General features: G+C 50.8%; 1 protein-coding gene across 1 annotated transcript in view; it reads left to right on the top strand.

Annotated features, from left to right (window-relative positions):
• The window catches only part of SMARCC1 (SWI/SNF related, matrix associated, actin dependent regulator of chromatin subfamily c member 1), a 117,989-nt gene that overhangs the window by 41,261 nt on the left and 63,652 nt on the right, over positions 1 to 13,076 (top strand). The window contains exons 12-15 of the mRNA XM_038755452.1: positions 710 to 831; positions 4,429 to 4,553; positions 5,229 to 5,288; positions 11,590 to 11,627. Of these exons, the coding sequence (XP_038611380.1) occupies positions 710 to 831; positions 4,429 to 4,553; positions 5,229 to 5,288; positions 11,590 to 11,627 (345 nt within the window). The remainder of the gene's footprint in view (positions 1 to 709; positions 832 to 4,428; positions 4,554 to 5,228; positions 5,289 to 11,589; positions 11,628 to 13,076) is intronic.

Here is a 13,076-nt window from a genome sequence, read left to right as displayed (position 1 = left end):
ACTTTGGTCACTTCACTTCTCTGGGCGTCTGGATGACTTTGGGCAACTCACTTAACTTCTCTGGGCCTCAGTTACCTCATCTGGAAAATGGGGATGAGGACTGTGAGCCTCCCCAGCGCTTAGAGCACTGCTTTGCACATAGTAAGCGCTTAACAAATACCATTATTATTATAATTGTCCTCTCCCAAGAGCTTAAGTGCTTACTATGTGCAAAGCAGTGCTCTATGTTGCCAATTTGTACTTCCCAAGCGCTTAGTCCAGTGCTCTGCACATAGTAAGCGCTCAATAAATACGATTGATGATGATGATGATGATGATGATCTAAGTGCTGGGGAGCTTACAAAGTGATCAGGTGGTCCCACGGGGGGCTCACAGTCTTAATCCCCACGCAGAGCACCGTACTAAGCGCTTGGGAGAGTACAATACGGCAATATAACGGACACGCTCCCTGCCCACAACGAGCTTACAGTCTAGAGGGGGAGACGGTCATTAATAGGACTTACTGTTCCTCGCAGGTCCCTTTATCCTCACCCTCTTATCACCCAGGCTTCCTTTAATAATAATAATGATGGTGGCATTTATTAAGCGCTTACTATGTGCAAGGCACCGTTCTGTGCACACAGTAAGCGCTCAATAAATGCGACTGAACGAATGAATCAGGTGAATTCATCCCCCCCAACTTTTGTGTTCCCCTCCCTTCTGATGCCAGCCCGTCCGAAGTCCCGAGAGGAGAGACAGGAAAGCGACGGCGAGCACGAGGAAGAGGAAACACTCGCCTTCTCCTCCGCCTCCCGCGCCGGCAGAATCGAGGAAAAAGGCCGGAAAGAAAGGGTGAGAGCGGGAAGGGAGGAGCGCCCCGAACGAAACCGGCTTCCGTCTCCGTGCTTAAGAGGAGCAGACGCCCGCCGACTTCCGTCCCGGGAGCGGGTGGCGTCGGTTTGCCTGATTGGGGTCCCGTTTCTGGAAATCAATCAATCAGTCAATCAATCAATCGTATTTATTGAGCGCTTACTGTGTGCGGAGCACTGGACTAAGCGCTTGGGAAGTACAAGTCGGCAACACGTAGAGACGGTCCCTACCCAACAGGCAGAAGGGGGTGGGTAGACTTTGAGCCTGAGTGATATTCCCTGCTTTGTGAACCTTTTATTCATGATATTTCACTTTGGAACTGGAACACAAAGTGTGTACTGCGTCACAAAATTTACGTCGTCACTGTGGATGGACGTTGGGCGAGAAAACGTTCATTTCACAAACTAAGGAAAACAAGATGCTGAATTTCTTTTTTTTTTAAAGGGGTCTGTATTCTCCCAGGCGCCTCTGTCCGTGGCACTCATCCTTTGCTTGCATCATTCATTCAGTTGTATTTATTGAGCGCTTACTGTATGCAGAGCACTGTACTAAGCGCTTGGGAAGTGCAAGTTGGTAACATCTAGAGACGGTCCCTACCCAACAGCGGGTTTACAGTCTAGAAGACTGAGATGGAGGGGCGGGAGGCAACTGTGTCCCTAAATTTACAGCATCAGTGGCATAGCCTGGGCTGAAACCCAATCATCAATCCATTGGTGGTAACAGTAATAATAATAATAATTGTATTTAAGCGCTTACTTTATACCAGGCACTGTACTAAGTGCTGGGGTAGATGCAAGCTAATCAGGTTGGACTCAATCCCTATTCCACTTGGGGCTCACACTCTTGTCCCTCTTGTATAGATCAATCAATCAGTCGTATTTATTGAGCGCTTACTGTGTGCAGAGCACTGTACTAAGCGCTTGGGAAGTACAAGTTGGCAACATATAGAGACAGTCCCTACCCAACAGCGGACTCACAGTCTAGAAGGGGGGGGACAGAGAACAAAACCAAACATATTAACAAAATAAAGTAAATAGGATAGGTATGTACAAGTAAAAGAAATAAATAGAGTAATAAATATGTACAAACATATATCCATATATCCAGGTGCTGTGGGGAAGGGAAGGAGGTAAGACAGGGGGATGGAGAGGGGGATGAGGGGGAGAGGAAGGAGGGGGCTCAGTCTGGGAAGGCCTCCTGGAGGTAACTGAGGCACAGAGAAGTGATGTGACTTGTCACGCAGCAGACAAGTGGTGGAGCCAGGATTAGAACCCATGTCCTTCTGATTCCCAGGCCCAGACTCTTTCCACAAGGCCACGTTGGCTTCAAGAAGAACCTTACTGAAGCCTTCTTAGGAAAACTGCTCGGCAGCGTGGCTCAGTGGAAAGAGCCCGGGCTTTGGAGCCCGAGGTCACGGGTTCAAATCCCGGCTCCGCCGCTTGTCAGCTGTGTGACTTTGGGCAAGTCGCTTCACTTCTCTGGGCCTCAGTTCCCTCATCTGGAAAATGGGGATTAAGACTGTGAGCCCCCAGTGGGACAGCCTGATCACCTTGTAGCCTCCCCAGTGCACGGAACAGTGCTTTGCACATAGTAAGCGCTTAATAAATGCCGTTATCATTATTATTATTTGGAACGGTGATGTCACAATTCCCCATGCCATTTGCACTGGCCATACACAGCAGGCCAGTTCTCTCTTTGGTCACTCCAGAAAGTGAGGCTCGGGCCCGTCTGTGGAAGCCACACAGCTTTCGGATCAGAGGTTTAATCCTTCTTTTTCACTCTGGAAGTCAATATTTGTGGCTCAGTGGCTAGCGTACAGGCCTAGGGTTCAGGATCTCGGTCCTGGTCCCAGCCCCGCCACTTTTCGGCAGTGTGGCTTTGGGCAAGTCAATCAATCAATCAATCAATCGTATTTATTGAGCGCTTACTATGTGCAGAGCACTGTACTAAGCGCTTGGGAAGTACAAATTGGCATCACATAGAGACAGTCCCTACCCGATAGTGGGCTCACAGTCTAAAAGGGGGAGACAGAGAACAGAACCAAACATACCAACAAAATAAAATAAGTAGGATAGAAATGTACAAGTAAAATAAATAAATAAATAAATAAACAGAGTAATAAATATGTACAACCATATATACATATATACAGGTGCTGTGGGGAGGGGAAGGCGGTAAGGCGGGGGGATGGAGAGGGGGACGAGGGGGAGAGGAAAGAAGGGGCTCAATCTGGGAAGGCCTCCTGGAGGAGGTGAGCTCTCAGCAGGGCCTTGAAGGGAGGAAGATCGCTAGCTTGGCGGATGGGCAGAGGGAGGGCATTCCAGGCCCGGGGGATGACGTGGGCCGGGGGTCGATGGCGGGACAGGCGAGAAAGAGGTACGGTGAGGAGATAGCGGCGGAGAAGCGGAGGGTGCAGAGTGGGCTGTAGAAGGAGAGAAGGGAGGTGAGGTAGGAGGGGGCGAGGTTATGGAGAGCCTTGAAGCCCAAGGTGAGGAGTTTCTGCCTGATGCGCAGCTTGATTGGTAGCCACTGGAGATTTTTGAGGAGGGGAGTAATATGCCCAGAGCGTTTCTGGACGAAGATAATCCGGGCAGCAGCATGACGTATGGATTGAAGTGGATAGAGACACGAGGATGGGAAATCGGAGAGAAGGCTGATTGCTAATCAGGTTGTCGTTAATGTAACTTGGTGATAACAAGGGCCTTTTTCCCGGGGGAGAGGGGGAGAGTCAGTCAGGTCCGGACACGGAAGGGGGGTATGGGGGGCAAGTCGGGTAAGTCGGGGGTAAGTCGGTTAACTCCGCTGTGCCTCGATTACCTCATCTGTTAAACGGAGATAAAACACCCGCCGTCCCTCTTACTTAGACTCTGGGCCCCACGTGGGACAGGGATCGAGTCCAAGCTATGTCCACCCCAGTGCGCATCCAGGAATTTGCACGGAGTAAGTGGTTGCCACACACCGTTATTATGATTCCTGTTTTATGCCGATTATTTGCCGAGCATAGTATGCCAGTAGCGACATCAGCATTCAGGACTGACAGTTCCCCATTCCACTAGTAACCTTAAGCCCATTGGACTCATCTCCTTTGATTTCCCTTGATTTGGTACATAAGCAGTCCATCCTTGTCCCTACCTATTTCTCGGGAACGTCAGAGGGATCAGTTGTGGGGGTCGGAGAACGGCGTGGAATCCTTCGCCGGAGTAGGAGCAGTTCAGTCCTTAGGGAAACAGCCTTGACCTGGCATTTGAGCTCAAAACCGCATGAGATTCTGCCGATTATTCTCGGCGAAGACGTCTTTCATATATTAATGACAACCCCCGCAAGGCGCCGCGCACCCCAGTGCTTAGTACCGTGCCTGGCACACAGTAAGTGCTTAACAGATACCGTAATTATCATTATTACTCTTACCCTTAGCATCAGGATTCTTAGTTACTTAATGGACAACACTCAGGCTCTTTTCAGTTCAGAGGAAACGGTGGTAAGCGTTCCCCCCGCCGTCCTGAATTCCGGGTAAGAGAAAGCAGACGGAGTCGTGGCGTGTTTCGGCTAACAAACCCGACCGCGGCTAACCCGTCGTAGGCAAGCCAGTCTGTATGGGAAGCGGCGAGGTCAGAAAGAGGAAGATGAACAGGAAGATCTCACCAAGGACATGGAGGACCCAACCCCGGTACCCAACATAGAGGAAGTGGTGCTTCCCAAAAACGGTGAGCAGGCCGGCTTCCCTCGCTCTGCCCCGGGCCCCAGCTCGTCTTTGCTTTCCGTCGGGGGAGTAGGGAGACCGTCCCTGCCCTGTCCGGCGCGGGGGACGTAGCAGACAGATCTCTTGGGGTCAACTGAGAACAAAAGTCAGGGCGTATAGGAAGCCGAAAGACACGGGCGCCGAGGACGGCCGACGGGATGACGCGAGCAGGGAGGTGAGGGTGGCCGGAAGGCCGCTTTCCAGTCATCATCATCATCATCAATCGTATTTATTGAGCGCTTACTATGTGCAGAGCACTGTACTAAGCGCTTGGGAAGTACAAATTGGCAACATCTAGAGACAGTCCCTACCCAACAGTGGGCTCACAGTCTAAAAGGGGGAGACGGAGAACAAAACCGTCGGGACCAGTCAGTGAATAAAGCGGGCGGTCTTCCGGCACCGAAGGGACCGAAGGGAAAAAAGGACTCCGCAGGTTCGGTGAAGCCAGATGAGGGAACTGTGGAAGGGTCTAGGTCGGCCTAGAGATGGCTGCCTAGCCGTGGGACTCCACCCTTAGCTTGTGTCACCAAAAAAGCCCCATTGGAGGATAACACAGCCCAGAAGCCCAGGGGTGGTGATTTTCCTGGTGCACCCGTTACAGGAAGATAGAGCGCCTGTTCCGAAATCCTTTGTTTTGCAGTGAATCCAAAGAAAGACAGTGAAAACACGCCGGTCAAAGGAGGAACAGTGGCTGACCTAGGTAACGGAATCGTTCGTCCGCCCGGCCGAACTGCGGGGTCCGCGGAGGGTTCTCGAGGGCCTGAGCGTCAGAGGCGTCCGAAGCGGGGGCCGTTTTCACAAAGCGATCGGCGCCGTCCTCCTTTCCCTCAGCGCCTCCCCCACTTGATGCGTCGCTTATGGGGGTCAGAGGAAGTAGGGGCCCGCTTTACGTTCTTCAAAGAGGGCTCGGCTGGTTTGCCGTGGAGCGGAGAAGCAGGACGCAGGTGTTTTCACCCGCGCTCCTCCCAAATTTCCACCCGCAGGGAAGGCAGAAGCGTGGCGATTTCAGACCCTGCTGGGCCGTGATATTCCAGGCTTTGAGGCTTGTCGCTACCCTCCCTGTGTGCTCAGTGATCTGAGGATCCCGAGTCGTCATCATCATCAAGCGTATTTATTGAGCGCTTACTATGTGCAGAGCACTGGACTAAGCACTTGGGAAGTACAAATTGGCAACAGATAGAGACAGTCCCTACCCAACAGTGGGCTCACAGTCTAGAAGGGGGAGACAGGCAACAAAACATATTAACAAAATAAAATAAATAGAATAAATAGGTACAAATAAAACAGAGTCACAGTCTAAAAGGGGGAGACAGAGAACAAAGCAGCACAGCCCCAAACCCCTGACTGTCCTCCAACGATCCAACAAGGCCCGTCCGTCATCCCTAACTCTTCCCCCCGTGGCCCAACGTGTCCGATTCCCCCCACCTTCCCCGATATCCCCCAGTGACCGGACCCGGCCGCTCGGGCATGGATGTGTCCAAACCCCCGTGAAAGCTGCCGGCGTGCGATCCGCCCGTCCGGCTTCCCTGCCCACCATGGTGGTCCCTCTCGGGCGGGCGGTCCTAACCCCGGCTCTGCCCCCGGGACCATGGGCCGGTCATTCCACTCCTCCGGGCCTCCGTTTGTTCATCCGTTCTCCCTCCCAGATTTTAATGTGCCGTGAAGGTATTCTAGAGATTTAGGCCAAAGCTGTCTATGCCCGGGGATCGGTGGGGAATCCCGGTTGGGGTCGAAGGCCGAGACACGGTGAAAACTCATGGCTCCAGTCAGGCTAGATCCGTGTCAAATTTAAATCCAGTTGCAATTCGCCGCCTTACTGAGCACTTACCGCGTAGTAAGCGCTAGGATAGGCGCTCGTCAGATCGGACACAGTCTCCTTCCCACATGGGCCTCGGTGTCTTAAGTAGGAGGAGAACAGGTACCGAATTCCCATTTTCCCGATGAGGAAACTGGGCGGGGGCACAGGGCAGTTAAGAGACTTGCCCAGGGTCTTACAGCTGGCAAAGGGCAGAGCTGAATTGGAACCCAGGGCCAGGGCTCATTCCTCTAAGCCACGCTGCTTCCCGCTGTTCCGTGAAAGCAGTTTCATCCTAAAACAGGGCGGGATCACTCACCCAGCCCTGGGGCTGCGTTCCTTGTGGAATTTTATAGCTTCGGTCTTTTAGCTTTATGTGTCGGAAGCCCCGCTCTACGGATGTTAATCTTGGGGCCCTCCTAGCTAAGTGGCATTGATGTTTTTCCCGGCCCATCCAGCCGATTCCATAATAATAATAATAATGATGATGATGGTATTTAAGCGCTTACTATGTGCCAAGCACTGTTCTAAGCGCTGGGGGGATGCAAGGTGATCAGGTTGTCCCACGTTGGGGTCACAGTCTTAATCCCCATTTTACAGATGAGGGACCTGAGGCCTAGGGAATAATAATAATGATGGTATTTGTTAAGCGCTTACTATGTGCCAAGCACTGTTCTAAGTGCTGGGGGGATACAAGGTGATCAGGTTGTCCCACGTGGGGCTCACAGTCTTCGTCCCCATTTTACAGATGAGGGAACTGAGGCTTAGAGAATAATAATAATGATGATATTTGTTAAGCGCTTACTATGTGCAAAGCACTGTTCTAAGCACTGGGGGGGATACAAGGTGATCAGGTTGTCCCACGGTGGGCTCACAGTCTTCATCCCCATTTTACAGATGAGGGAACTGAGGCCTAGAGAATAATAATAATGATGGTATTTGTTAAGCGCTTACTATGTGCAAAGCACTGTTCTAAGCACTGGGGGGATACAAGGTGATCAGGTTGTCCCACGGGGGGCTCACAGTCTTAATCCCCATTTTACAGATGAGGGAACTGAGGCCTAGAGAATAATAATAATAATAATGATGGTATTTGTTAAGTGCTTACTATGTGCTAAGCACTGGGGTGGAAACAAGGTGATCAGGTTGTCCCACGGGGGGCTCACAGTCTTAATCCCCATTTTACAGATGAGGGAACTGAGGCCTAGAGAATAATAATAATGATGGTATTTGCAAAGCACTGTTCTTAGCATTGAGGGGATACAGGGCGATCAGGTTGTCCCACGTGGGGCTCACAGTCTTAATCCCCATTTTACAGATGAGGGAACTGAGGCCTAGAGAATAATAATAATAATAATGATGGTATTTGCAAAGCACTGTTCTAAGCACTGGGGGGATACAAGGCGATCAGATTGTCCCACATGGGGCTCACCGTCTTCATCCCCATTTTACAGATGAGGGAACTGAGGCCTAGAGAAGGGAAGTGACTTGCCCAAAGTCACCCAGCTGACAATTGGCGGAGCCGGGATTTGAACCCATGACCTCGGACTCCAAAGCCCGGGCTCTTTCCACCGAGCCACGCTGCTTCTCTACTATCTGGGTTCCTCGTTAGGCATTAAGCTGTGGGCCAAGCACTGGGTCAGAGAACCGGCTCCCGCGCTTACCCCGTCCAACCCGATTCCTTTCCCCTTTTCCACCGGGGTGCAAAACTCCGTGACTCCCACGTTCCACCAGGAATCAGTCGTACGCGCTGAGCGCTTACTGCGTGCGAAGCACTGCACCGCACGCTTGAACTGCCGAGTTGGGGGAGCGGAGAGTTCCGGGTGAGTCTCTTGCCGTCTCTTGAGGACGCGAGGACTAGGGCGGTCGGTAATTAATTCCGAATTCCCGGACGCCGCGGTGTGTTAATTATCGGTGGAGGATTCCCCCCTCCTCTCACCGCTCCTTTTTCTCCGGTGGATGAATGGATTCCCTCTCCCTCTGGATGCCCCCAATCCCTCTGCCCACCCGCCAAGCTCGCTCTCTTCCTCCCTTCAAGGCCCTACTGAGAGCTCACCTCCTCCAGGAGGCCTTCCCAGACTGAGCCCCTTCCTTCCTCTCCCCCTCGCCCCCCTCTCCATCCCCCATCTTACCTCCCTCCCTTCCCCACAGCACCTGTAGATATGTATATATGTTTGTACATATTTTTTTTACTCTATTTAATTTATTTGTACATATCTATTCTATTTTATTTTGTTAGTATGTTTGGTTTTATTCTCTGTCTCCCCCTTTTAGACTGTGAGCCCACTGTTGGGTAGGGACTGTCTCTATATGTTGCCAATTTGGACTTCCCAAGCGCTTAGTACAGTGCTCTGCACACAGTAAGCGCTCAATAAATACGATTGATGATGATGATTCCCCCCTCCTCTCACCGCTCCTTTTTCTCCAGCGCATAAATGGATTCCCCCCTCCTCTCACCGCTCCTTTTTCTCCAGCGGATAAATGGATTCCCCCCCTCCTCTCACCGCTCCTTTTTCTCCGGCGGATGAATTAAGCCAGGATGAGATCGCTTCTTAATGACCCCGTCCATTCCCCGTCCTTCCCCAAATTCCCTTCCAGCGATCGCGTGCCTTCGAAGCCTGGGAATGATCCATGGTCGCAATAACAACAACAGTGATGGTATTTGTTAAGCGCCTACTATGTGCGAAGCACTGTTCTAAGCGCTGGGGTAGATATAAGGCAATGATGTTGTCCCATGTGGGGCTCACGGTCCTGATCCCCATTTTACAGATGAGAGAACTGAGGCATTCAGTCATTCAGTGGTATTTATTGAGCGCTTACTGTGTGCAAAGCACTGTACACCGTAAGCGCTTGGGAAGTACAGAGAAGTTAAGTGACTTGCCCAAAGTCACCCAGCTGATAAGTGGCGGAGCTGGGATAATAATAATAATAATTATGATGGCATTTATTAAGCGCTTAGTATGAGCAAAGCACTGTTCTAAGCGCTGGGGAGGTTCCAAGGTGATCAGGTTGTCCCAAAGGGGGCTCACGGTCCTGATCCCCATTTTACAGATGAGAGAACTGAGGCATTCATTCATGCAGTGGTATTTATTGAGCGCTTACTGCGTGCAAAGCACTGTACACTGTAAGCGCTTGGGAAGTACAGAGAAGTTAAGTGACTTGCCCCAAGTCACCCAGCTGATAAGTGGCGGAGCTGGGATAATAATAATAATAATAATCATGATTGCATTTATTAAGCGCTTACTCTGTGCAAAGCACTGTTCTAAGTGCTGGGGAGGTTCCAAGGTGATCAGGTTGTCCCAAAGGGGGCTCACGGTCCTAATCCCCATTTTACAGATGAGAGAACTGAGGCATTCAGTCATTCAGTGGTATTTATTGAGCGCTTACTGTGTGCAAAGCACTGTACACTGTAAGCGCTTGGGAAGTACAGAGAAGTTAAGTGACTTGCCCAAAGTCACCCAGCTGATAAGTGGCGGAGCCGGAATAATAATAATAATAATAATAATAATTATTGTATTAAGCGCTTACTATGTGCAAAGCACTGTTCTAAGCACTGGGGAGGTTCCAAGGTGATCAGGTTGTCCCAAAGGGGGCTCACGGTCCTAATCCCCATTTTACAGATGAGAGAACTGAGGCATTCAGTCATTCAGTGGTATTTATTGAGCGCTTACTGTGTGCAAAGCACTGTACACTGTAAGCGCTTGGGAAGTACAGAGAAGTTAAGTGACTTGCCCAAAGTCACCCAGCTGATAAGTGGTGGAGCCGGGATAATAATAATAATAATAATGATTGCATTTATTAAGTGCTTACTATGTGCAAAGCACTGTTCTAAGCGCTGGGGAGGTTACAAGGTGATCAGGTTGTCCCAAAGGGGGCTCACAGTCCTAATCCCCATTTTACAGATGAGAGAACTGAGGCATTCAGTCATTCAGTGGTATTTATTGAGCGCTTACTGTGTGCAAAGCACTGTACACAGTAGCGCTCGGGAAGTACAGAGAAGTTAAGTGACTTGCCCAAAGTCACTCAGCTGATAAGTGGCGGAGCCGGAATAATAATAATGATTGTATTAAGCGCTTACTATGTGCAAAGCACTGTTCTAAGCGCTGGGGAGGTTCCAAGGTGATCAGGTTGTCCCAAAGAGGGCTCACAGTCCTAATCCCCATTTTACAGATGAGGGAACTAAGGCACAGAGAAGTTAAGTGACTTGCCCAAAGTCACCCAGCCAATAAAGCGATAACCTGAGAAGCAGCGGGGCTCACTGGAAAGAGCCCGGGCTTTGGAGTCGGAGGCCATGGGTTCAAATCCTGGCTCCGCCAACTGTCAGCTGTGTGACCTGGGGCAAGTCGCTTCACTTCTCTGGGCCTCAGTGACCTCATCTGGAAAATGGGGATGAAGACTGTGAGCCCCCCGTGGGACAACCTAATCACCTTATAACCTCCCCAGCGCTTAGAACAGTGCTTTGCACATAGTAAGCGCTTAATAAATGCCATTACTATGAGAAGCAGTGTAGCTCAGTGGAAAGAGCCCGGGCTTTGGAGTCAGAGGTCATGGGTTCGAGTCCCGGCTTTGCCAATTGTCGGCTGTGTGACTTTGGGCAAGTCACTTAACTTCTCTGGGCCTCAGTTCCCTCATCTGTAAAATGGGGATTGAGATTGTGAGCCCCACGAGGGACAACCTGATCACCTTGTAACCTCCCCAGCACTTAGAACAGTGCTTTGCACATAGTAAGTGCTTAATAAATGCCATTATTATTATTATTATTTTAAAAAATCTCAGGGTGCTCTGAAGCCAGGTGAAAGAGAAGCCCTTAACTTCTCTGTGCCTCAGTTCCCTCATCTGTCAAATGGGGATGAAGACTGTGAGCCCCCCCACCGTGGGACCACCTGATCACCTTGTAACCTCCCCAGCGCTTAGAACAGTGCTTGGCACATAATAAGCGCTTAATAAATGCCATCATTATTATAAGCAGCAGAGCCAGGATTAGAACCCACGACCTCTGACTCCTACGCCCGGGCTGTGTTCCCGCAAGCCACGCTGCTTCAGCTGAGCTACTTACTGGGCGCTTACTACGTGCAGAGCACCGAAGCGCTTGGGAGAGGCGAGTCCAACGGAATGAGCGGACCCGTGATGAGCACCTTTGGAATGGGGCAGTTTTATTTTTAATTTATTAAGGCGTAACTCACACTGCGTTCCGATATCCTTGCAGATGAACAGGATGAAGAAACTCTGACCACCGGCGGAAAGGTAAGGGCCATTTATTGGACTCCCCGGCTGGGGAATGGCTTTCAAATGGCCTTTAATAGCCAGGTGCCCCCAATGTAGAATTGACCCCGACTCCTCGTCACCGTCACCCTAACCAGCGACCGAGTTGAGCACTGTCCTTCCCAAGCGCTTAGTAATAATAATAATAATGATAGCATTTATTAAGCGCTTACTATGTGCAAAGCACTGTTCTAAGCGCTGGGGAGGTTACAAGGCAATCAGGCTGTCCCACAGGGGGCTCACAGACTTAATCCCCAATTTACAGATGAGGGAACTGAGGCCCAGAGAAGTGAAGTGACTCGCCCAGAGTCACACAGCTGACAAGTGGTGGAGCCGGGATTCGAACCCATGACCTCGGACTCCAAAGCCCGGGCTCTTTCCACTGAGCTGCGCTGCTTCTCTGCTCTGCACACAGTAAGCACTCAATAAATGCGGTTGATTGATAAATGAGAAGCAGCGTGGCTCAGTGGAAAGAGCAGGGGCTTGGGAGTCCGAGGTCATGGGTTCAAGTCCCGGCCCCGCCAACCGTCAGCTGGGTGGCTTTGGGCGAGTCACGTCACTTCTCTGGGCCTCAGTTCCCTCATCTGGAAAATGGGGGTTAAGACTGTGAGCCCCCCGTGGGACAACCCGATCACCTTGGAACCTCCCCAGCGCTTAGAACAGGGCTTTGCACACAGTAAGCGCTTAACAAATGCCGTCATTATTATTATTAGTATAAATCCAAGTGCCGGGGCGATGCAGAAGCAAAGTGGGAGAAGAGGAAATGCGGGCTGCCCGCAAGCGGTTTACAGTCCTGAGAGGTTGGAGTTGTAACCTGATTTTTTTTTTTTAAATAATGGCATTTATTAAGTGCTTACTATGTGCAAAGCACTGTTCTAAGCGCTGGGGAGGTTACAAGGTGATCAGGTTGTCCCACGGGGGGCTCACAGTCTTCATCCCCATTTGGCAGATGAGGTCACTGAGGCACAGAGAATTTAAGCGACTTGCCCAAAGTCACACAGCTGACAAGTGGCGGAGCCGGGATTTAATAATAATAATAATAATAATGATAATGGTGGTATTTGTTAAGCACTTACTATGTGCGAAGCACTGTTCTAAGTGCTGGGGGGATACAATGTGATCAGGTTGTCCCACGGGGGGCTCACAGTCTTAACCCCCATTTTACAGATGAGGGAACTGAGGCCCAGAGAAGTTAAGCGACTTGCCCAAAGTCACACAGCTGACAATTGGCGGAGCCGGGATTCGAACCCATGACCTCTGACTCCAAAGCCCGGGCTCTTTTCCACTGAGCCACGCTGCCTTTGTGTTGGCGCTCATCGGCACTTAGGTCCCGCTGGGGCCCTTAGAGGGGGTGACCACCGGGACCCCCCCCGCCTTACCTCCTTCCCTTCCCCACAGCACCTGTATATATGTATATATGCTTGTACATAT

The sequence above is a fragment of the Tachyglossus aculeatus genome, chromosome 13 (genome assembly GCF_015852505.1).
Source record: "Tachyglossus aculeatus isolate mTacAcu1 chromosome 13, mTacAcu1.pri, whole genome shotgun sequence".
Taxonomy (NCBI): Eukaryota; Metazoa; Chordata; class Mammalia; order Monotremata; family Tachyglossidae; genus Tachyglossus; species Tachyglossus aculeatus.
This window is presented reverse-complemented; position numbering and strand designations above follow the sequence as displayed.